This window comes from Grampus griseus (genome assembly GCF_964374135.1).
Source record: "Grampus griseus genome assembly, chromosome: 7".
Classification (NCBI taxonomy): domain Eukaryota; kingdom Metazoa; phylum Chordata; class Mammalia; order Artiodactyla; family Delphinidae; genus Grampus; species Grampus griseus.
Genome location: NC_139001.1, coordinates 9,044,302 through 9,069,029, shown reverse-complemented (window position 1 = coordinate 9,069,029; position 24,728 = coordinate 9,044,302). Strand labels below are relative to the sequence as shown.

The 24,728-nt window shown below is 39.3% G+C and overlaps 1 protein-coding gene across 5 annotated transcripts in view; it reads left to right on the top strand.

Moving 5' to 3' along the window:
- The window catches only part of SP140 (SP140 nuclear body protein), a 75,982-nt gene that overhangs the window by 46,660 nt on the left and 4,594 nt on the right, over positions 1-24,728 (top strand). For 3 of the 5 annotated variants that reach the window (XM_082657887.1, XM_082657888.1, XM_082657886.1), the window contains 10 exons: positions 1,038-1,124; positions 1,340-1,456; positions 2,227-2,280; positions 11,859-11,924; positions 13,545-13,625; positions 16,675-16,749; positions 18,017-18,121; positions 20,009-20,151; positions 21,308-21,355; positions 23,661-23,705. In XM_082657887.1, the coding sequence (XP_082514013.1) occupies positions 1,038-1,124; positions 1,340-1,456; positions 2,227-2,280; positions 11,859-11,924; positions 13,545-13,625; positions 16,675-16,749; positions 18,017-18,121; positions 20,009-20,151; positions 21,308-21,355; positions 23,661-23,705 (821 nt within the window). The remainder of the gene's footprint in view (positions 1-1,037; positions 1,125-1,339; positions 1,457-2,226; positions 2,281-11,858; positions 11,925-13,544; positions 13,626-16,674; positions 16,750-18,016; positions 18,122-20,008; positions 20,152-21,307; positions 21,356-23,660; positions 23,706-24,728) is intronic. The other 2 variants (XM_082657890.1, XM_082657889.1) reach the window with 1 other exon arrangement.

The following is a 24,728-nucleotide window of genomic DNA, read 5'->3' as shown; positions in this document are numbered from 1 at the left end:
GTCTTGGCATGTTTCTCCTTGGATTTATGCTGTATGGGACTCTCTGTGCTTCCTGGACTTGATTGACTCTTTCCTTTCCCATGTTAGGGAAGTTTTCAACTATAATCTCTTCAAATACTTTCTCAGTCCCTTTCTTTTTCTCTTCTTCTTCTGAGACCCCTATAATTCGAATGTTGGCATGTTTAACGTTGTCCCAGAGGTCTCTGAGACTGTCCTCAGTTCTTTTCATTCTTTTGTCTTTATTCCGCTCTGTGGTAGTTATTTCCACTGTTTTATCTTCCAGGTCACTTATCCATTCTTCTGCCTCAGTTATTCAATGATTGCTTCTAGAGAATTTTAAATTTCATTTATTTTGTTGTTCATCATTGTTTGTTTGCTCTTTAGTTCTTCTTGGTCCTTGTTAAGTGTATCTTGTATTTCCTCCATTCTATTTCCAAGGTTTTGGATCATCTTTTCCAAGATTTTGGATCATCTTTAGTTCCAAGATTTTGGATCATTCATTACTATGAATTCTTTTTCAGGTAGATTGCCTATTTCCTCTTCATTTTTTTGGTCTGGTGGGTTTTTACCTTGCTCCTTCATCTGCTGTGTGTTTCTCTGTCTTCTCATTTTGTTTAACTTACTGTGCTTGGGGTCTCCTTTTCGCAGGCTGCAGGTTCGTAGTTCCCATTGTTTTTGGTGTCCGTCCCCAGTGGGTAAGGTTGGTTCAGGGGTCTGTGTAGGCTTCCTGGTGGAGGGGACTTGTGCCTGTGTTCTAGTGGGTGGGGCTGCATCTTGTCTTTCTGGTGGGCAGAGCCGTGTCTGGTGGTGTGTTTTGGGATGTCTGTGAACTTAGTAAGATTTTAGGCAGCCCCTCTGCTAGTCAGTGGGGTTGTGTTCCTGTCTTGCTAGTTGTTTGGCATGGGGTTTCCAGCACTGGAGCTAGAAAGCAGTTCATTATAGTTCAGAATATTAGTGTGCATTATGAGAGCCCCAGGAACTCTTCCCTAATCACTGTCTCAGGATCTGTGGATGGTAATTTTCCTGTGTCTCTTTAGTATCTGGCAAACTAGAAGCTCTTCAGATGAATACAGAAGGAGATTCTGAGGAGCTAACTTCTAGCCCACCATCTTATAATGGACAAGGTAACTATGCATTAAGAAAAAAAGCAGAAACTAAGTTCTGGTAAAGAGAAAAGGATGAGAAAGGGGAAAATGGAGACTTAAAGGAAGAGTCAGGTGTAGGGAGGATAAATGAAAGATTTCAGAGCAAGAGGTAGAAAAAGTGGGATCAACAAGGGTTCAGAAAAGAGGATCACTAGGGAAATGAAAAGTCTTCATAATTCACAATTTTGCCCCAGGAGCAGAGCCACCAACATTTGGAAATGAGAAGTGTTCCTGTGTTATGTGTTTCTCAAAAGATGTGCCAGGAGGTCCAGAAGGAAGTACTGAAAGTAAAGAAGCTAGTGACATGATGGGTAAGGATACCTGAGTGTGGTGAGATGGGGGTGGCTCCACTGGTAACACAGACGCAGGTTGGGTGGTGGCAGGTGATCCAATCCATCCCAGTATCCTGATCTCTGCATTTGCTTGACCTGATCCTTTTGGGAATAGCAGGGAAGCAAGAGATCATTATAAAATTGTGTCTAAGGGATGGCCCATGTTGATTATATATGGATGATGTAGTAGAAATACACTTTTAAAAATGGCAGTATATTTTTTATTACATCAGTATATTACTAATAAAGCCTTGTGATTTACAATGTTTTCTATCCCTGTCACCCAAGAAAGTCAAGTGTATGTCCACTAGTAGATAATAGTGTCATTTTGTCACAACCTTAGAAAGTTCTCAAAAGATAACTAGTCCTGTCACTTAATTGTCAGGAGAAGAGACTTCAGATCAACTATTCTTAACCCAGCACATATTTTTGATAGATGTTCTCCAGCATGTCACTTGTTTATATAGTGATCCTATTAAGTCTTAAGAACTAGACAGATATCCCTGAGTAAACTGAAGTACATAGGTATTGAAGAACGTTTTTCAAAGTCCCATTAAGAAATAAAGGAAGACCCAGGACTCATCCTGGACTCTCACTTCTCAATTCAGTAGGTTTAGTTCCTTTAGAAGGAAGAGACAGATGATAACCCAAACATCTTTATAAATTCAAGCCTTTTGCAGTATGAATCATCCTAAGATTTATAACTTTTATTTATTCATTTTTGTTTCCTCACCACCTGTTTTTTCTAGATACTGTGGATCTTGGAAACAACTCTACTTTGGGAAAACCCAAGAGGAAAAGAAGTAAGAGTGTATACAATTTTACTTGCTTTTGATATTAAAATGAGTTTTTAAGGCCAGTTTCATTATTATAATTTATAATAATAAATATTAATAATATGACAGCCCCATAAAGATGTCTATATCCTAATCTCTGGAACCTGTAATCTGTTCTCTTACATGGCAAAAGGGATTTTACAGATATAATTAAGATAGGGACCTTGAAAGGGGCGATTATCCTGGATTATTGTGGTGCATCCAATATCATCAAATGGGCCTTAAAAAATGAAGAAGTGTGTCTGGCTGCGAAGAGAGGGAGAAGCGATTATGGAAGATAGTCACAGAGAGATGCAATATTGCTGGCTTTGCAGATGAAGGGGAGGAAAAAGGAATATGGGTGGCTCCTAGAAGCTGGGAAAGTAAAAGAAATAGATTTTCCTCTATAGCCTCCAGACAGGAATGAAGGCCTACTGAAACCTTGATTTTAGCCCAGAGAGACCCTTGTCAGACTTCTAACCGACACAAGTGTAAGACAATAAAGTGTTTTAAGTCACTAAATTTGAGGTCATTTGTTATGGCAGCAATAAAAGAGTAATACAGAATTTTTGGTCATTGGAAGTGGGGTGCAGCTATAATGCATTCCTGAAAATGTGGAAGTGGCTTTGGAATTGGGCAATGGCCAGAGGGAAATTGGGTTATAAGAAGAACTTTAAGTAGAATGATAGAGAATGTCTAGATTGCCTTGAGCAGTTTGTTAGTAGAAAGGTGGTGCTGAAGACTCTGCTTGTGAGGACTTGGAAGTGAAGAACATGGTAGAGAAAACCTATATCATATTAGAGAATGTATAAATTGTCATGAAACCACTGTTAGTTTAAAGGTGTCACTGAAGGAAATAAGGAACATGTGTTTGGAAATTAAAGGAAAGGGGATCCTTATTATATAGTGGCAGAAAGCTCAGTGAAATTCTATCCTGCAGTTATGCAGAAAGCAGAATTTTCTGGATATATAGCTAAGGAGATTTCTAAGTACTATGATAAAGGTGCAGCTGGTTTCATGTTGCTGCTTAGAGTAAACTGTGAGATGAAAGAGATAAGTCAAGGGAAGAACTGCTAAACAAAAGGAATAAGAACTTGATGATTTGGAAAATTCTTAGCCTATTCAGATTGCAAAAGATGCTCATATTAGGAGTGTCATTGTCAGGAAAATGTGCTCTGCAGTGACAACCCAGAGTGTGGCTGTATAACTTTTTGCTAATGCCCCAGAAGTAGTGAAAATTCAGGGTATTCAGTCATATAAAATGTTCTTTGAAGAGGTTAAGTTTGTGACCCATAGATACCTTCAACCATCTCAGCAGAAGTGAAAAATAGATATGTGAGTATACAGGAAAGATCTGTAGAAGAGACTGTTGTCTAATGGAGGAGATCCCCGTGACATACATCAGAGATTGGTAAGATTCTTGAAAACTTTATACCAACAGAAACAGAGATGTCCTTTTTCTAGTCCCTGGAACCTGTAATCTGTTACTTCACCTGGCAAAAGAGACTTTGATGGTGTGATTAAGTTAAGGGTTTTGAGATGTGGAGGTTTTTCTAGATTATCTGGGTGGCCCCCATCAAATCACAGGGGTCCTTAAAATCAGAAAACCTTTCCTTCTATGGAGAGAGGATATGTGACTATAGAATAATGATCAGAGAGATACAATGTGGCTGGCTTTGAAGATGAAGGCAGGGAACAATGAGCCAAGAAATGTGGGCAGCCTTCAGAAGCTGGAAAATGTAGAGAAATGAATTATCCCCTATGGCTTCCAGAAAGGAACAGAGCTCTCTGGATTCTTTGATTTTAGCTCAGTGAGACTTATATTTTTTCAAAAATTTTGTTGTTTTTAAAATTTTAAAATATATGCTCTTTGTAAATTTTGATTGATGTATATCTTTCTAGATTTTTCTATGCATGTATTAACACATGTATATCATATACTAACACATTATATCATAAATCTATTCTTACTGTTACATTTCCCTTAGTTTAAAGCAGTATATCATGCACAGACATTATAAACATTTAACATTTTGTCAAACTTAATTGTAAAAAGTTTCATTTCATTCTGCTTTAATTTGCATTGCTCTCATTTTTGTTGTGGTCAAGCACTTTTCATTTGTTATTGGTTGTTTGTGTTCCTTTTTCTAAAAATGGCTGATGAAAATAAATAAATAAATAAAAATGGCTGGCGTGTAAGCCTTGCCCAGTATTGCTATCTTTTTTTTTTTTAACCATGCTGAAGAAGCATCAGAATATATATATATATATATATATATATATATATATATATATATATATATATATAAAATTTTGCCTATGTATGTGGTTACTATTTTGTCTCATTTGATGTTATTCTCTTAGGCTTGTTTATAGCATATTTTGTTCTAGAGAAATTTGAAAATTTTATGTAGTAAGATCTATCAAGGTTTTCCTTTATGGCTTCTAGGTTTTGTTTATAATGTACAAAGATATTTTCCATCTCAAGATTTTTAAAATATTTATATTTGCTTCTAGAATATTTGAAGTACTTAGTGCTTTTAAATGCTTAAAGCTATTATTCACATAGGATTCACTTCTTTGTGTATGATGTGAGATAGTAATTACAAGGAATAACACCAACACTTTTTTTTAAATTGAAGTATAGTTGATATACAATATTAAATGTTACAGGTGTACAATATAGTGATTCAGTTTTTAAAGGTTATATTCCATTCATAGTTATTATAAAATATTTGCTATATTCCCCATGATGTACAATATATTCTTGTAGCTTGTTTTATACCTAATAGTTTGTACCTCTTAATTCTCATCCCTATATTTCCCCTCCCCTCTTCCTTCTCCCCACTAGTAACCACTAGTTTGTTCTCTATATCTGTGTCTGCTTCTTTTTGTTATATTCGACTACTTTGTTGTGTTTTTTTAGGTTCCAAATATAAGTTATATAATACAGTATTTGCCTTTCTCTGTCTGACTTATTTCACTTAGCATAATTCCCTCCAAATCCATCCATATTGCTGCAAATTCATTCTTTTTATGGCTGAGTAGTATTCCATAGTATATATATACACCACATCTTCTTTTTCCATTCATCTGTTAATGGACACTTAGGTTCCTTCCATATCTTGGCAGCGTAAATAATGCTGCTGTGAATATTGGAATACATGTATCTTTTCAAATTAGTGTTTTTGTGTTCTATGGCTATATGCCCAGGAGTGGGATTGCTGGGCCATATGATAATTCTATTTTTAGTTTTTTTAGAAACCCCCAAACTTTTTTCCACAGTGGCTGCATCAACTTACATTCCCACCAACAGGGTAGGAGGGTTCCCTTTTCTCTACGTTCCTTCCAATTTTGCTGTTTGTATTCTTTTTGATGATAGTCATTCTGACAGATGTGAGGTGATGTCTCATTGTGGTTTTGATTTTCATTTCCCTGATGATTAGCGATGTTGAACATCTTTTCATGTGCCTATGAACACCAACATTTTTTTCTTCATGATTTTAATGCCCTCTTGTGCCTTTTCCTGTATTCACAGATCTGTGTCTGACTCTACTCTGAAATGCTGGTCAGTTTATTTTATTTTTTTAAATAGATCTTTATTGGAATATAATTGCTTCACAATACCGTGTTATCAAGTCGGTTTAACTACAGTGCTTTAAAGTAAAATTTTCTATTCCTACTTGTTATACTTTTTTTTTAACAAAGAAAAAAAGTAAAAAAATATAATGAGAAGCAAGAGAAAAGGAGGTTTCAGAATTTCAGTAATTCTGGCTCCCTCACTGTGCATGAATTTTAGAATCAATCAAGATTTCCTCTTAATAGCTCCCCAACTGCACTGGAACTTTGAAAATACATTCAATTTGGAGATAAATTTGGGTAGAAATGAGGGTTTTACATGGAGAATGAAGTACTCATTTATTCAGATCACATTTTACGTTCTTCAACAAAGTTTTAGTTTTTTAAATAGATCTTGCACATTTTTACTTTCCTTGTCAGCTTTATTGAGCTATAATTTTCTATAATAGCACTCATCACTGTTAAGGTATGATTGGATGAGTTTTAACAAACTGACCTCGTCAATTCTTTAAAATTTGTTGAAAGTTCCTTTGCATCCTAATTTACGTCAATATTTGTGAATGTTCTGTGCCACTTAAAAATAGTGTGCATTGAACTATTTCTTGGGATCTGGCCTCTCCCCATAAACAGTCTTTATCAAGCACAACTTTGTTGTTTGGTTCTTCTAAATCTTCTAAATTAGCTTATATTCTTTCTATCAGGTTTCTATTTAGATGAGGTAAGTTCTCCCACATGGTTGTGTATTTGCCTCCTCACTACTCTGTTGTTTTACTTTAAATACTTTGAGGCTATTCATGACTGTATAACTTAGTGGATTTTTTCCTTTTATTATTATACAGTGTTCCTCTTTATCCCTGTTAATGCTTTTGATCTTAAATCTCTTTTTCAGGGTGCTGATAGTGTTCCATGAACTTTTATGTTTTTGAGGTTTTTGACTCCCTTTGCATTAAGCCCTTTTTTGCAGCTTTGTTTTAGGCCTCATGTAACAACACTTAGCTTTTTCTAAACTTCTCTGATAATCCTCATCTTTTAATAGTTAAATTTTATTTGTTTACATTTATTCTGATTCCTAATATATGTGGACTTATAGATTCTATATCACTGTTCATCTTTATTTTTCTGTGTTTTTGTGTCCTTTCCTACTTTCAAATGGGCTGAGATAGAATTCTGTATTCTACCTTTTTTCCCTGCTGGTTTGGCGATTAGAGATAAATTTCTGTAATCTTTTGAACCATGCCCCAATCCCCAAAGATGATAAGGATCTTAGCATGGATTCACTACAGGTTGACCATCCATCTCTACCATTTAGCTATTGTTTAACATTTTATTTTCTTTTAATTACAATTTTGAAACTATTAATATTATGATTTTTGCAGTTGATATTTACTTAAATTAAAATTTTTAAAAATCATTTTATGTACTCATCATTGTTTCTTTTCTTTGATTTTGCTTTTTGTCTAGCTGAATTAAATCCTTTGGTTCTTTTATTGAGTGGTCTCTAAGTGGTAAATTTTTCAAGTGTTGTATGTGCAAATTTGTCTTTTTTTTGATAGACCCAAGGTTAAAATTTCTAGGTTGACTTTTATTTTTCATTAATAAAGTGTTTACTACATTGTCTTCTAGAATCTGTTTTGTGACTGACTGATGCAAATTCCTCTTTTATTGTGATTGTCATTTCTTGGTAAATAATCTGTCCTTTCTCTCTAAAAGCTCTTTCTCCAACACTGAATCATGGAAAATTTAAATTTAGAGAAAACTGGGGAGAATTTTACAGTAAACACCAGAATACTTTAACATAGTTTCACAATTAACATTGTACTATTCTTGCTTTATCAGATTTCTTTCCATCTATCCATTTCTCTATATATCCACTAACCCATCTTCAAGTTTGAAACATTTCAAAGTTGCAGACGCCAGTATACTTCTCCCCAAATACTTCAGCATGTACATCATTAACTAGAGTTCAATACTTGTTTGCAAGATAAAGTTTATAATGAAATGTACAAATACTAAGTGTACCATTGATGAGTTTTAATAAATGTATTCTCCCATGTAATCCAAATCCTTATCAGGATACAGAACATGACCATCATCGTGGAAGCACTTATGCCCTTTCTGGTATATCCTTATCCCTCACTCATCAGTGGCAACCACTATTCTTATTTTTTTTCATGATAACTTAATTTGGCTTGGTATAAAACTTTATATATGATTTTAGAGCATGTTCTCTTTTGGTGTAAGGTTTATTCCACTCAGCATAATGTTTTTGAGATTTATCCATATTGTTGAATATATCAGTAGTTTGTACCATTTTGTTACAAAATAGGTTACGTTGTATGGACTATACCATATTTTGTGTATACTTTCTTCTATTTATTGACACCACAAGTGTTTCCAGTTTTGGGCTAATATGAAAAAGCTGCAATGAACATTCTTGTAGCAACTTTTCTGTGGCTCTATGCCTTTATACCTCTTGTATAAATTCCTATAAATGAAATTGCTGAGATATAGGCTAGGTGCATCAGTTTTTTTGTCTCCTTAAACCCACATAGGGGTTAGTAATATGGCACACACAAGCTGCCCAAGTTGAGGAACACCCCCAGTCTTAGAAGGGGTTACTAGCAAACCTGCACAAAACTTATCCATGAGGGAGGCATTAGCTGGAATTTAAGAAAATTTTACTATTCTGGAATATTTCTAAGGATGGAGACATTCTCTATTTTATATTGGTCATGAAACAAATCTGCCCTCTGACCTGGAAGGCGACACGATCTCTAGCTTCCAAAGCTGTTAGCTTTTCAAACATCCTTGAAAAGATACTCTCAGCCATGTGGAAATGCCACAGAACCACCCTCCCCCCCACCCAACAAATTCACATCACACATCAGATTCTGGCAAATTTCCCCATGAAGATACCGTTCCACCAGCCACCCTGATTAATCCAACCAATGTAGGCTAGGGCAAAGTCCATTCAATTTATTTCCTGCTGCATTTAATGAATTTCATAAACCATAAATGCCTTAGGTCTCTAATGACCACCCCTAAGGTGTAATTCTCCACGTTTGCATGAGAGAGGCAGGTGAATGCCTGGCTTTCACACAAGAAGTACAATCCCAAGGGCACACATGGTGCCCCTGGCAGGGAAACATTTACAGTGGTTGAGGTCCCCTAATGGGACGTACATCGGCCAGGGGGAAGGTGGACAGTATCTCCAGGGTGGGCCCCTGGCCAACTGTAAGCCTTAAAGTTCCCAGTTCTGTTCATTGCGTCTAGTCCTTGATTTGGAGGGCAGACACTTCCTGAGGACAGTCCATCTGATCTGTCCTCTTTGTCCATGACACCAACCAGATGGTGTTCATTCTTCACCCCCCACCATAGAATGGCTGAGCATGGGGGTGGGGGTGATGTCTGGAGGGACTCTGCATGGGATATGCAGACGCTGGGACCAGCTCCTTTTCTTGTACCTGGTGAATAGTAGATTCCGCATCTTTGTAGTGGGAGAGCTGTACCAAGCATTTTCCTTCTGGAAGAAGGATTCAGAGAAGTTCTGAAAGATGGATATTATTAATGTACCTCCATCCCCTGTACCCTCTAGAGCTTATGGGATTCCCTCCTCAGATGCCTGGAGTTTTCTTCTTCCTTCACTGCTGCAAAATGTGTGTATAACATTCCAGTGGCTGCGACTTCATGTTTCTTTCCCAATCCTTTCTTATTCCCACTCAGACCTTTCATTCAGAATAGTCAGATACAAGTGGGGCAAAGGCACTTTCATAAAATAACCAGAATTAAATCTGAATCCCTTAGGCCCTCCAAGGCTGTGCCTTCCAGGCTGGTTGGGGAAAGAATGAGGCATCATTCCCAGGAATGTTCAAACAGAATCCTGGATTTTCAGAATTGGCCTGTGTAATACTATTAACCCCTCACCGCTTTTGTCCTGATCATTATCCAGGAAGGAGCTGATCCCCTTCTGGAGACAGCTGCCTTCAGTAACCAAAGAGCCTTACAGAGGTGTATGGACAGGAGATGAGGGTTGTGGGCCAGATAGTCAGGGCATTGTGAAGAGCTCTTTTGTTAAAGGGCACATCACTGTCAGACTGTAGTGGTCCGGGCAGCCAGGCTCAAGATACCTGTGACTTTCTAGGGTCACAATGGTACGGCCAGAGTCAGCTGGTCTGTAAGCAGAAGTATAGACCATGTTGCGGCACCGCCCAGAACCCCAAGAGCATCTTGAAGCCTGGTCAGGCAGGAGCAGGTAGAGGCAAAGCCCCTTGCAGTGTGGCTTCCCCCACGTGGAACAAATGGGCCAGCTTCTAGCAGGAGTCATGAGCCTGGCGATCAGCCATAACCCCTGCATCAGAATCGTGATGTCAGCCTCCATCAGTAAAGACCAGGCACCTGGGCATTCCCATGAGGGGCCCAGACTGGTCAATCAGCACCACGGTTCATTTCCACAATCACTGCCCCATAGATCAGTGTCCCTACTCTTCCAGTCTGTAGTTTTCCACATGAACGACCAAGCATGTAGCTTATGTGCAAAAGCCCAGTCATCTGACTTCCGCCAACCAGAGGAGTGACCACATCGGCTTTGGTTCTGCCAAGCTGGCTCTGAGGCCAAACAGCCACAGTGGCCCAGTGGACTTTGGCTGTCAGCTTAGCCAAGCATCAGTGCACCAGGCCCAGGCCTCTGGGGAATCTTGGTGAATTGAAGACCTCAGTGAGGCTGAGATTTGCTTCGGGCTGTGAAGTAGAATAGAAAGCCAAGGTGCCACTGGGGCAGTCGCTGCATTCTCTTTTTTTCTTTTCTTTTTAAATTGAATTAATTGATTTACAATATAGTATTAGTTTCAGGTGTACAGCAAAGTGATTCAGTTATATATATATTTTTTTCAGATTCTTTTCTATTATAGGTTATTACAAGATATTGAGTATAGTTCCCTGTGCTATACAGTGAATATAGCTTGTTGTTTATCTATTTTGTATATAGTAGTAACTGTTAATCCCATACTCCTAGTTTGTCCCTCTGTACTCCTTTTCCCTCTGGTAACCATAAGTTTGTTTTCTATGTCTGTGAGTCTAGTTCTGTGTTGTAAATAAGTTCATTTGTATCATTTTTTTAGATTCCACATATAAGTGATATCACATGATATCTGTGTTTCTCTGACTTACTTCACTTAATATGATAATCTCTAGGTCCATCCATGTTGCTGCCAAATGTCATTTTGTTCTTTTTCATGTATGAGTAATATTCCATTGTATAGATATACCACATCTTTATCTAGATGCACACTTAGGTTGCTTTCATGTCTTGACTACTGTAAATAGTGCTGCTATGAACACTGGGGTGCATGTATCTTTTTGAATTAGAGTCTTCATCTTTTCCGGGTATATGCCCAGGAGTGGGGTTGCTGGATCATATGGTAGATCCAGCATTCTTGAATATAGCATTTCCATTGAAGAGCAAGGCTTTTTGGCCCCTCCTGCCTTGTAAGTCAGCACTGAGCTACTTGCCCAGCACCAGTGGTCTTCGCACATTCACACATTTTCATATCACACACAAGAAAGCAAAACACAACACAAAATCCACTCTGTTTCCTTAAGTCCTCTGGGAATTTCAGGCACTATATTAAACATAAGTGAGAAGATTTGTGTTACAACTGCAAGAATACAGAGATTATTTAATGGCAGTTCTCCATATTAAAGTTGAGAATGCCTCCCAACTTCAGAGCATTTGAATTTACATAAGAACACTTGAAAAGGGAACAAATTGATATCTGTTCAAGAGAAAGTCATCTCCTATAGTCTCCAAATCTACGCAGGGTAAAATATAGCTCAAAATCAACCTCACACTGCTACACTGGTAGTTAAGAAATTTGCCCCAACTTGTGAACTAAGGTCTGAAAAAAATACTTGAAAACTACTGATATATAAGGCTTTGAGAATTATATTTACAGCTCTAAGTAATTCACTTTATTGTGTTTTTTTTTAAGAAAAAAAGAAAGGGCATTCCTGGTCAAGAGTAAAAATGAAACATCAGAGAAAAATACCTCAAAAAGGTAAGCAGCAAAGTGAAGTAGTCACACCTGTTCAGTTTATAAGGCACTGCTTATTGTCTTCTTGCAGCCTGCAGTCTCTTGAGGACAATAATAGTTTCCTAGCTACTGTGTCAGTCAGGATATAGGCCAAGACTCTTTAATAAAGAAGCCCAAAAATACAGTGGCTTCAACAAAATGGTTTATATCTCACGTGTGTAATAGTCCAGAGCTAAATGCTACCAAGACACTGCCATCCTCAATATGTGGCTTCTTTCCTAGGTCAGGAAACATTGATTTGGAGAGATGTTCTAAATGAAGAAGGCTAAATGAATAAAGCAGACTGTATGTGTATGTGTGTGCATGTATGTGTGTGTTAAAGAAAATATATATATAAGCATTATTTGTTTTTATATCTCTATAAATCCTTATTTATACATATTTATCAATCTGTATATAGAGGGAGACATAGATATATAGGAAAATCAATGTCAGTACATCCATAAAAATATATGCAGTAGTTGAATTTGGTCACTGGAATATAGGTGATGTTTACATTCTTATTTGTGTTTTTTAAAGGTATGTGTATATTCTCAAAATATTAAACATGTTCAACTATTGTAATGGAAAAGTGTCATTTAAACAGTAAAATATGCAAAAGAAAAGTCTGACAAGTTAATTGTGGCTATCTCCAGATGGTGATGTTTCATGCGATTTTTATTTTCTGAGTTTCCAATAACGTGTATATATTACTTCTAATCAGACCCTTGAAATCTTGTTCATTTTAGTAGTGGTTTAAGACAATGAGGGCTAGACTTCGTTTTCCACATGATTTCCGATTTTGAATCACTAGATCTATACAAGATTTTAGAGTCCAATTAAAATTTATTAATTTTCACTAATCTATATATCTTACATTCTTGCCAATTTACATGGCTGCGCTATTAGTGAATGTGTATAATATTGTTCAGGAAGAAAGAAAAAAGTGGTTGCATCCATTTTAAGAATGCTTATTTTCAAAACACTAAATATTTGTATTTAATCATTATGACATTTTCATTTAGGTCTGTGTGTCCATACATAAATTCTAAACTACTTTTTTCCAAAGTATAATGAAATTTTGTATGTACTTTAAAAGTGGTCCCTCGTAAGTAGAGAATGCTCTGGACACCTGCTTGAGATCTCTTGCCATAACTTTCTTTCTTGTCTAAGTGTATAGTGCAGGGGGGTTCAGAATTCAAACCCATATTCCCTCACTTGCTTTTTTTTTTTTTTTTTTGATACTTCTGAATTGAACTCTTTTCAACACATGTTCAGAGGTAGATTGATACATTTCTTATGTATTTTTACAATTAGACAGCCATAAATTATGGTATTGTACTTTGTAATACACAGCTTATAAAGCACTTTCAAAAAACTTTAACACTTGATGTTCTGTTATAATATAGAACAACAATAGTAGGTCTATGTTATGGAGGAAGAGACAGGGACAGAGGTTTGAGTGGATTTTCCTGGGTTTCTGGCTCGTAGTTGATGTTTTATTTCCACTATATTATACTCTCTCATAAAATTCCTCGCTTGCTTTTCGTTTCACATGTCAGCTGCTGTTTGCATAACTCTATCTTTTCCCCTGCCTACCCCTAGACAACAGCAATGCTGCTGGCCAACTGGCCTCGAGTGGAAAGAAGGTGAAAAGGCATCTGCAGGACCCTGCCAAAATCAGGAGTAAGATTGTTTGTGCCACTTCTATTTTGCCCTGGGGGTCAATAGAAATTTTGCTAAAGTTTTGAGGAACACAGATCTTCGTTAATTTTTTACTAGTCAAGCTTACCAGTCAAGTTGAGAGCCATGAAATCTTTAGAAAGCAACCCATTTGGAGCCAGGATTGTAAATTGTTTGCATTTATATCATAGCTCTTAACTGCCCAGGACCTAATTTTTTTTTCCTCTGAGTTTTATGTTTTTCATGAAAATTCCTTTACCTTATATTATTGGTTTATTAAAATGGCTAGTTTTTATAAATTGTAAACAGAAAGTAAGTTCATTCTCTCATTCCCCTTTCAAATCTACCTTCTAGGTGAGTTTTTCCTATCTTGGGCAGGTCATAGCATTTTTCTGTTCCCTTTTCACAGGAACAAGAGTCTTTTTCCAGTTATTGGGGTCCTTTCAGGCCTGGTATTAAAACTTAAGTATTTTCTCCAATTCAAAGCACCTCCCTGCCTTCCGCCTGAGCAAGCTTGGTCTGGAACACCTGCAGTGGAGAGGTGGCATAATCTTCTCTCATTCTCTTGTCTCTACTCCCACTCAAGAGCCGCTGGCTTGAGCCCATTCAGGATTGGGGAAGTGGATGAGAGAGGAGAGATAAGAGTGTGGAAGTGTCTTACTTGACAGGGACAGCTGTGAGATGACACTGGATAAGGAAAGTGCACAAACACTAGCTCTTTCCTCCACGAGATGCTTTCATTAACTCCGCAGTGAGGGAAGAGGCACCAACTTGACTTTTTTGGAAAGAAATGTAGCCTGGATATGAGTGAAGAGCTAGGGCCGCCATGACCTGTTCCACTAATACTTTGGACGGTCGCATAGGTGGTTCGGTGCACTGCCTTTGGACGTAGGCTGTGAAGTAAGGTGACCAACTCGACCCGGTTTGCCCAGGACTTTCCAAGTTCTGCCACTGAAAGTCCTGCATCCTGGATACCCCTTAGTCCTGAACAGACTGGGGCAGTTGGTCACCCTTTTTGGCACTTAGTGAATTGTTCTCAACGGCTGGGACTTAGTTCTACTAAGATTTTGAGAAAACAGTATTAAATTTAAAATTGTCATATTTACTTCTAGAGGTTAATACCAAACATAAAAATTTTTTTTAAAATAACCTTACATTGTAATCTGACTGCCATAGTATTTATTAGGGTTTGTTATGGGGTTTCAGTGTTATTAAATGGGCACTAGAGCCTGGGGACACAGAAATAGTTAAATCCTGCCTTGCTCAGCCAATCTGTTTTGAAAGTAAAATACAATAGCGCTATATTATGAATTAGTGGGTTTTAAGCACCAAACCTCCTTTTACTAGAAGCTCCAAAGACTAGAATGGACTTCAATGTATTTCCTTTTTCTCCCTACAAATATTAGGCCTAACAGATTTGATGAAAGGTAAATCCAACATACCTACCACCCAGGAAAGATATAACCAGAAGCAACAGATAGAGACAGAGAGCAAGAAAGAACTCTGCATTTGCTGGCCTGTCCAAGGTTGTAATCAGAGCTTTAGTGCCAAGCCAAACTGGAATATGGGAGAGGCAAGGAAGAGATGTCTGGATCTCTTCTCACTGGGCTGTGAGCATGGACCTTTAGAAGAGGAGAGAGGAATGAGAAAGAGAACCAGAAATATCCTGGTCTTCTAGAGTATTCCACCACTTTGGCATCTTGGGTGAGAGAGGAGGTGCGGAGAGCCTCAGAAAGCCATACCTGGCTGGGTGACCTGCTATTGCCTAGTGAACCCACCTTACAGAAGGAGAAAGTGAGAGGGAGTCAAAAGATTAACCTGCCTCTTTAAGAACTGCAATTCTGTCTTGTTAGTGGTTCTCCTTAGCCCACGGCTATACTATCCAAGTCTTCTACTTTCTTACGTTTAGACATTTCTTTAAGTTTTAAGATTTCTTAAACTTAAGATTTCTTAAGTTTAGAAATCTCTGTAGGCCTCTTGTCTGAGATTCTGTTATCTTGTTAAATAACAACAGGGTGACAACTTGCAAAGTTGTGACTTGTTTGATCTTCTGATAAGGTCTAGTCATCAACATTTGTCCCATGAGGCCATTTTGGTCTTGAGGAAATGAAAACCCTCTCAGTAACTGCTTAGTCTAAAGACCAGAAGGTGGGACTATTTTTCCAACCAATGTGTCCGTTTTGGGTTTGACTGAAGGAAAGAGCCTTTTTACTTTGCTGGTCTGATATATGCTCATAATCTGCTTGGAGTTTGCAGCAGTTAGGAAGGAGTAGTCTGGAAAATATTTCTTCCTGGGGTCTGTATTACCCCACTCAGCACCATCAGATGGTGGCCATTTGATGGTAGGCATTGAACACAGAAAACAGGAAATGAATTTATCTTCCTACCTTAGAAAATAAAACACATGTGAATGATAGCAAACATACTGAGATGCATATCCACCGTCAATTAACTTGTAAATGGCAGAACAGCCTCTGCTGCAACATCTACTGAGTCAGTCCTTAATTACTATTTGAAATCAAGGTTTTGGAGGACTCAGTCCTACCCATTCTCTTGATTAGACTTCTTGTTAGTTTCTTCGATTCTAATATCTTTGTCTAAACCCAGGTGGACAAAACTCTTGGCCACATTACTAAAACTGTCAACACAAATGTACAAATAACTTCATTCTAGGTGATGTGCAGGACATGTGTCTCACCTGTGAAGCGCACCATAGGGTTTCCCTTAACTCACTTCCTTTAATTGTACATTAGTAGATGTACAATTGCCATCTATTAAGCACTCAACACATGGCTGCTTGAGACATAAATAAAATGCTGATTTCTATTATTTGTTTGTTTTACTAATGTGGGACAATGAAAACTAAAATATAAGATGAGTCTAAGATTTGCCATCTAATTCTTCGTGCTTAAGGACTAGGCATTATATATTTTTCTTTGTGCATTAGACAGGCTTATGGAAAGTTACATTTCAATGGAAATTCTGTAAAGCACTAATATACACAGTGCAACTGCATGTCTGTGACTGTGATTCTATTTTTCTATTTTCTCAGGGAGAAGGAGAGGCAGAGGGAGACTCCACTTAACTCATAGTGACAGAGCCCCACAGAAAAAAGTTAAGTCAAGAGGTAAAGAAGAAAAGGGGAATACACTCTCAATAATTATGCAGCTAATTTCCTATGCTTTACTCTGTGTTTTTACTGATAAATCCATTTCCCTAATTGCTTTATGTAGCTTTACTAACTGTTGGAAAACGTCTATGATTTGGTCCATTTTCCAAATGTGTATGAAAGAAAAAGAAGATAATTCCACAAACAAGTAACTTGGTGACAGATCTAAACCAGACCCAATGGGTCCAGGGGCTACCACAGTGATGCTGTCTTCACTGAACTGAAATAGTCTGGAAATAGTCTGCTTTCATATAAAGGGCACATATACAACCCACATATTATTTAGCAGACCCTTTTCCTGCTGCACAGAGAGTCAGAGATTGCACACCGTGGGTGACCTGGAGTGGTAGTCAGAAGTCTGTCATTCTCTTCTTTTGACTGTGTGGGCTTGGACCTGTCACTTGACAGCTTTTGCTTCAATTTCTTCATCTGTAAAGCAAGAGAGTGAATTAGGCCCACACCATCCTTCTCAGTTCATCCCAGTTCTACTAGCCTACTACCTCAAAACTGGACCACGGACAGCTCCCCCTCTTCCCATCATAGCTCTAAAACGTTGGCTGGAGAGTCAGCATCAGTTACACATCCTCCTTGAGCTAGTTTGAAGACCTTTCACCCCTGCTGCTGTGGAATCAGGTCTCTAGCAGCCCTCCCCACCATGCAACTTGCAGATTATCCTAGAGCTTCCTGAACTCCTCTTTCAGCTAAGGAGAAAGCCGATGTGAGGGAGAAGTGAAGCAAAGCAGAGAACACAAAGAGAAGACAGACGTCACCTCCATTAGGTTCCCCCATCATTACTCTCTCTCTCTGCTCACTAACCAGCGCTCAAATAGAGAGATGCAAGTACAGTCTCTCGCTTTGTTCCAGCTACCTAACTGCAGTGAAATAGTATAACTGGAGGTTCCCTTCAGAACATGATGCAGCTGTATGTTTCATTGTCACGTAAGAATCAGTGGGGCTGACTGGACTGGGAGCTAAGACAGTTTTACTGAAGCCCCATTTCTCTGTTAACACATTCTGTTTTGTGTGAGATTTGAGGGATGAGGTAGAGGTAGACATTCTGTAGTTATGTATCAAAAATGCCACTTGGAAGAAAGACTTTGACCCTAGAGATTTATGGAATAAAGCTTTCCAAGTTCCTCCATACCTTTATAGGAACAAACTCAGCATGGGAGAGGCAGTACGTGCGCAATTGAAAATGAGACAATGAAGGAATCTTCTCTTTCAGGGCGAAGAAAACGCAGATATGAAAAAGTGGATTTTCACTCTCAGATACTTCCTGTGACCTGTGGTAAGGTGAAGGGGATGTTACATAAGAAGAAATTGAAAGAAGGTGGGTTTTATGGTCTATTTGCAATTCCTATCTGAAGGGATCACGAGAAGTAATGGAATTATCCATGTGAATTACACATAGTTGAAGGAATTGGGACAATGGTTTGGCTTGAGAGGAGGAAGGGATCCCTAAGTTGCTATTTTCACACTTTAAGAAATCATACATTTTAGGTGCTTACTCCCACGTGAAAGTGTCCATGGGGAGGCCAAAGAGAAATGAAGCAGAAATAAAAGGGAAGAGGCCCTCAGCCTCCAACTTCATATCCTCTCTCCCTCTGGATGATTTTCACCAGGGCAGGTGCTTGATGTAGTAAGGATAGAACAGAATTCAGAATCAGACAACCTGAGTCCCAGCCTCAGCTATGCCGAGAGGGACTGATTCAGCCGAGTAGAGAATGGGACCTTTCTGACCCTGAAATTCTTTATCTAAAAAAGAAATCATTAAAAACCTGCTTCATGGTGTAGCTGCGAGGAATTAATGTACGTAATTGAGGTAAAGTATTTAAACAGCTTAACCGAGATACAATTCACCACTGAGAGTGTACAACTCAATGTTGAGTTTTATTTGTATATTCACAAGATGGTACAGCCGTCACCACAATCTAATTTTAGAATATTTTTGTCAGAATATTTTTTCGCTAAAGGAAACTCCATGTCTATTAGCAATCAATGCCCATTCCCACCTAACCCCACTCCACCACCCAGCCCTAAACTGGGCTATTTTCTCTCCACTAATCTATTTTCTGCTCCATAAATTGGCCTATTCTAGGTATTTCATTTAAATGGAATCATATAATATGTGCCCTCTTGGGACTGGCTGTCTCACTTAAGATTATGTTTTCAAGATTCATCCATATAATAGTATGTATTAGTACTTCATTCCTTCTTATTGCCCAATAATATAATATTCCATGGTATGTATATACCATATTTTGTTTATCTTTTCATCAGTTTGGATTGTTTCCACTCTTTCACTATTATGAATAATGCTGTTTTGAACATTCATGTACAAGTTTTTGTGTGAACATATGTTTTTAATTCTTTTGGGTATATACCTAGGAGTGCAATTGCTAGTTCATATGATGATTCCATGTTTAACCTACTGAGGAAACACCAAAATGTTTTCCACAGTGGCTGTACTGTTTTATATTCCCACCAACAGTGTATGGGGGCTCCCATTTCTCTACTTCCTTGCCAACACTTGTTATTGTCTGACTTTTCTATGATGGCCATCTTAGTGGGTGTGAAATGGTATCTCATTGTGGGTTTGACTTGGATTTCTCTAATGACTAGTGATGTTAAGCATATGATTATCTTTTATACATAACTTAAATTTTCCATTGGATAACATTTCACAATTATTTTTAATATCAGCTATCCATGATTTCAGGGATGGGAAAATCTCTGCTCAATAATGCCATTAAACTGGATGAAAAGTGTAATAAAGGGCACAGATGCTGCTGTGGTGCCGTTCTGAGCCGCAGAGCCCCCATTGGAGATCTTAGTCCCAACCCGAGGTTCCCCAAAGTCCATAGGAGATTCTGACTTGTTCTCTATCCCTAGCAAATTGAAATGGTCTCACTCTTCAAAATCACTTCCTTTTCCTTCATAGGTGATTTTGACATACTTTTAAAAGGTTGATTTTGATGGTAATTATCATTTTGTTGTTGTTGTTGCACATTGGTTAAAGAAATGTTGCCACAAAGCAGTAAATATCCTTTGAGGGGACTTAAAGGCTAGGTTTGGGGATTCTGAAGCCTGAAAGGGGAGGCTAGACTCTCCTGTTTTAGATCTTGAGACCAAATTGGGTAGGTCCATATCCAGTGTGTTGGGAGCCCACCATCTGAAAACAAAGAGGGCTAAAGATTAACTTACCCTGGTCTTACAGGAGTTTGGGTGAAGTGTATACAGAGTGAGGATGGAGACTGGTTCACCCCCAGGGAATTTGAAATCAGAGGAGGCCACGAAAGATCCAAGAACTGGAAGATAAGTGTTCGCTGCGGTGGGAAGCCCCTACGTTGGCTGATCGAGGTATGCCAGTGACAGGGATGGGAGACGTGACTTTCCTTGCTGTGCCCCAAGAATAAGGTCACTATTTGCTCACCAAATATTTGTTATGGCTAAAGCCCAGATGAGTTATAGCTAAAGCCCAGATGCCTCTGAGTTTATCCTCTCACCTGGGGAGAGGTGTTCCACATTCCTAACCTCAGTACAATGCAGCGCATCACTGTTGTAAAAGGGGCTCCATCAGGATGGATGCAGGAGCTTGGAGGAAGGAAAGGTCATTCTGACTCAGGTGCATGCAGACAGCTTTATGCACTGAAAGAAGAAGACAGTTTACAATCAACCAAGTAGGAAGAAGTTACTCCAGACAAAGAATGGCACGAAAACCAGAACCATGGTTGAGGTAGACATATTGTATGTGATAAGGCATAACCCATCAACTGGAGCTGTTTGTGGAGGGATTTAATGCCAGGCTAATATGTTTAAACTCACAATATAGATACTGCAAAATCAGTGAAGTCTTCTGAGGTGTGAAATGACATATTTAAAATAGTGTTTTAGGTGGCCATGGGGCCTTGAAATGACTTAGTGTCTTTCAGCCGAAGAAACCTACACTCAACATGCAATGCTCAGCTCCAATGCCATTTTCCCCTGACTATTCCCTGCCTGACCTGACCCTGACCATCCCTTCCCTAGGCTTCTTGAGCCCATTACTAAGGCCTTTCTTATACTGTTTTATTCTCATCCTTCCATGCATCCCCTTTTTCTCTCTAGACCCCTCTTGGGTTTGTCCATCTTTGTGTGCCCAAGATTGGCCAGAATGTCTGGCACCAAATAGGCATGGGATAAGTGTGTGTTGATTGACTAGCCCTGGTAGAGGGACCAAGCTTGAGTGACACTGGTGGAAATGGAGAGGAGGTGAGAGGTGTCAAAGAGATTATGAAGGAAAACCTCTTAAAGTTAGGAAAAAAGCACAGGAGGAAAAAAAAGTTCTAAAGATGATTTTTAAGCAACCACTGATTGTATTCTAGAAGAAGTACAAGTGAGGAGAGCGAGATGATTTCTCATTTAGACACCTTGGCTTTGGGCTGACAGTGGGACATCCCAGGAGAAATATTTGGGAGGAGGTTCGAAATGCGAGACTCACAGGCCAACCATATACTTAGATCCTTTTATCTTTCAGAAAAGATGTCTCCATAACCCTCCAAGGAAATATGGCAGGATGAGAAAGGTGATTATTGCATAACTTTCTACAAGTTCTCATTACATAACTGATTTTTCATGCGCTGTGTATTATTCTGTGGTTTCTCAACTGGGTGATTATTATTAAACTTCCTCCAACACCCCACTCCCACCTTGTAAAAACTTGCGGTATGCACCTTCAATGTTGCTACTTTGAACACTATGTTGTATATTTGGCAAGATCTTCTTTGAATGGTAAACCATTTGAAATGGAGGTGATAAGGAACCATCAAAATAGACCTCATGGATGTGCTTTAGCTATAGATGCAGATGTAAGGGTGTCAAAGTTGTAAAAGAAGACATGATGCTGGAATACATAAAAATATATCATAATAAGGTGATAGGGTCATCTTCAACTCAAACCCAGATTTTTAAAATCATGTTACTATTTCCTAACTTTAATGAAATCTGATGGAGCAAAAGTTTATTCACAGTCTAAGTATAGGAGGGGCTGACCTGGAAAATTGTTTACTCTGATGCCACTCTTTCAGCTCCTCAAGGGGGTGCTGTGCAGACCTCCCTTCTATCTATGAAAGTGATTCCTTCCTCTCCGGAGGCAACAAACAAATATGTATGGTGCAGTGTAGATTCAGGACATGGTGATGGTTTTTCCAGGGCTGGGTATGAATGAGAACTTGAGAAGAAGGAGGAGGTGAGAGGTGCCATTCTTATACACTTCATGTAGAAACGGCCATTCAAGACATTCACAGATTTCTAAGACAGGTCAGACGTAGCTGGCCAATGGGACTTCATGTTCCACTGGGAATGTGAGGTCCAGGCCTTTACATTATCTGATGTTCTGGACAGTTTGAACTCTAAGTCCTTGGGACATTTCACCCACTGGATTTCCTAAAGGGAAACTATCATATTATTTGCACTACTTAGTGAGTATATTAAAGACCGGCATCTGTACCATTCCCCAGGTGCCAAGAGTTACTCAGTTAGATTACCCACACAAGCTGACAATGTCCTACCAACAGATTCTACCCTTATTTGTGGGTGCAGCACTTTTTAGCAACAACCTGCAGTTACCTCTATATTTTGCATCTCCCTGTGAGCGAGAACAGAAGCTCCCCAAGTGGCGGATCTCAGGACCCATTACTACCTCCATGGGTCCTCTGTGCCTCTCAGAACCTCTCTTGCCCCTTGGCTTCTGGAATCTTCAGTGTCACTCTCAGCACCACATGACAGCTTCCTGGCTCCTCACAAAGGTCACTAACACCTTTTGATGACAGCTGCTGTGTTGTAAAATAATCTGATATATACCTTTAAAACAATATTTTTATTGTAGGCTAATATTTGCTTAGGAGATAGCAAGTAATCTGTTCCTAAGTGAAATGATACTCGTTTATTCACTTATCCAACATACAATGATTGAGTGCACACTAAATGCCCAATGGTCATTAGAAGATTGAAACAATACCTCTGACCTCAAGGATTGTTTCAACTTCATTGTCTAACATGGAAGAATAACTAATGGGGATGGGTGGTGAACTTCAGGCCACACAGAAACGTGGGCAGTGACATGGACACCTCTCAGATCACTGTCCCATGGATCACACTTTTCCATGACCACTCTGCCCTGGGCTGCAGATAAAAGCTGAGGCTGCCTGTGTCCTAGAGGGAAGGAGGTCAGGTCATTCTACTGAATATTGGAACGCAATGTAAAGTTAGTGGGTGGTAGTCAGTTACCTCTGAAGAGTCAGCTAGCTGACTTTTTGGGATTCAGAGGGAGGGAAGAGGAGGGTGACCTTCTGGAAGAAGAGTTGCAACCCTGGGAAACTTGGGCACATTTTATCTTTGGGGCTGTGCCCTGGGAGACCTGTGATAGGTGGTGACATTCTTCTCTGGGACACTTGCATGGATGCCAGGCCTCTGGGCCCTGTGGTCACTGGAGCTGTTGACGATGAGTCCTCGGCCTGATACTCTCCCTGCAGCTCCTCCAGTTGGGATGACATTTTCTAATATAGAGAAAAATGCCTAAGGGCCTCTCAAAGCAAGAAAACCAGCAGAGTTTCTCCCACTCCATCTGTGGGAACCAGGGCCAGACTCCCTGCATGGCTTCACAAAACCCCACTTTGCATCTGAGAGCCAGGGAATAGAACTTGCATTGGGCCAAACAGTGGTACTTTGGTACTTTTTATTTTCCAAGTAGATATGTGTATCCATAAAAACAGGTATGAAGTAATGGGTAAACCGTGTCTTGAATCCCTCAACAGATTGCTGTTTAAATAAGTGACGGATGCATACATCACATTCAATATTGTCCTTTAATCTTTCTCTCTTTTATGCAGAAAAGAGTACCGAAGTCTCATGACAATACTTTAGATGACCTTTGTGTAAGTACTAACGCCCGCCTGTGACCCCAGGATAACGCGGGCCTTTTCCCTCGGCACATTCTCTGAGTCATCACTGCATTTCCCTGAAGCACACTCACACTCAGGTGCAGCATGTTGCTATGTGTGATGAGCAGGGAACAGCAGATGCGTCACCCACATCAGGTACATGGTTCTGGCGTTGGGTGTCTCAGCCTGAAAGCATCCTGCCATTTGTTCAGTGGAAACCTTCCATTTCCTCATTTCCCCCGAAAGTGAGTCTGGGAGGCAGAGCTTGAGACCACCGGGGTCTCTAGAGCCTGGGCTTGAAGTAGTAATGGGTGCAGCTGGCCTGCAGATGAAGGATAAGGAGGAAATTTGAGGGGAAAACAGCAATTTAAAGAAAGCAATAAGGAAGGAAAGGAAAATCCCAAACATCTATTCCAAGGTACAGGTAGAGCTAGATGGTTTTAAGCGTCAATCAGAAGGAACAGGCCAGGCCAACCTGGCAAGTTAAGGTGTGAACCCTGTTGTGAGTCCCGCAGAGAAATGCACTCAGGGCTAGTGGGTTCTTCACGGAAGCCCCGTATCCAATCTCGAGGGAGCCATCATGGTGCTGAGCTGGTCACCACATAGCAAATCACAGGGCATTTTTACTCAAACTGGTACCATACGGCTGGATGCTTTAAGGTCTGCTAAAATTATGGATGACTCCACTCTCTAAGTTGAATCATATTTTGATTCCCTTCATTGCAACAAGATGGACATTTTAAGCAGAGTCACCTTTGCATAACTCCAGGGGGAAGCACTCACATGGGTTAGTATGCAGTAATACTGATACACAACGTCCAAAAGAGGAGGGATAGTCAAGTAGTTTTACTTATAGTTTACCTCCAAAGCAATCCCCCCAACAATATTTAGATCTTATCCACACTCTTTCTGACCCTTGGACAAATGAAGGATTCTTTAGTCATCTAAACCGTGCTGGAGTCCAGTGTTTGTGTGGCTTGTTTGGGATGGATATAGACACAGAGGGTCAGGTCTCAC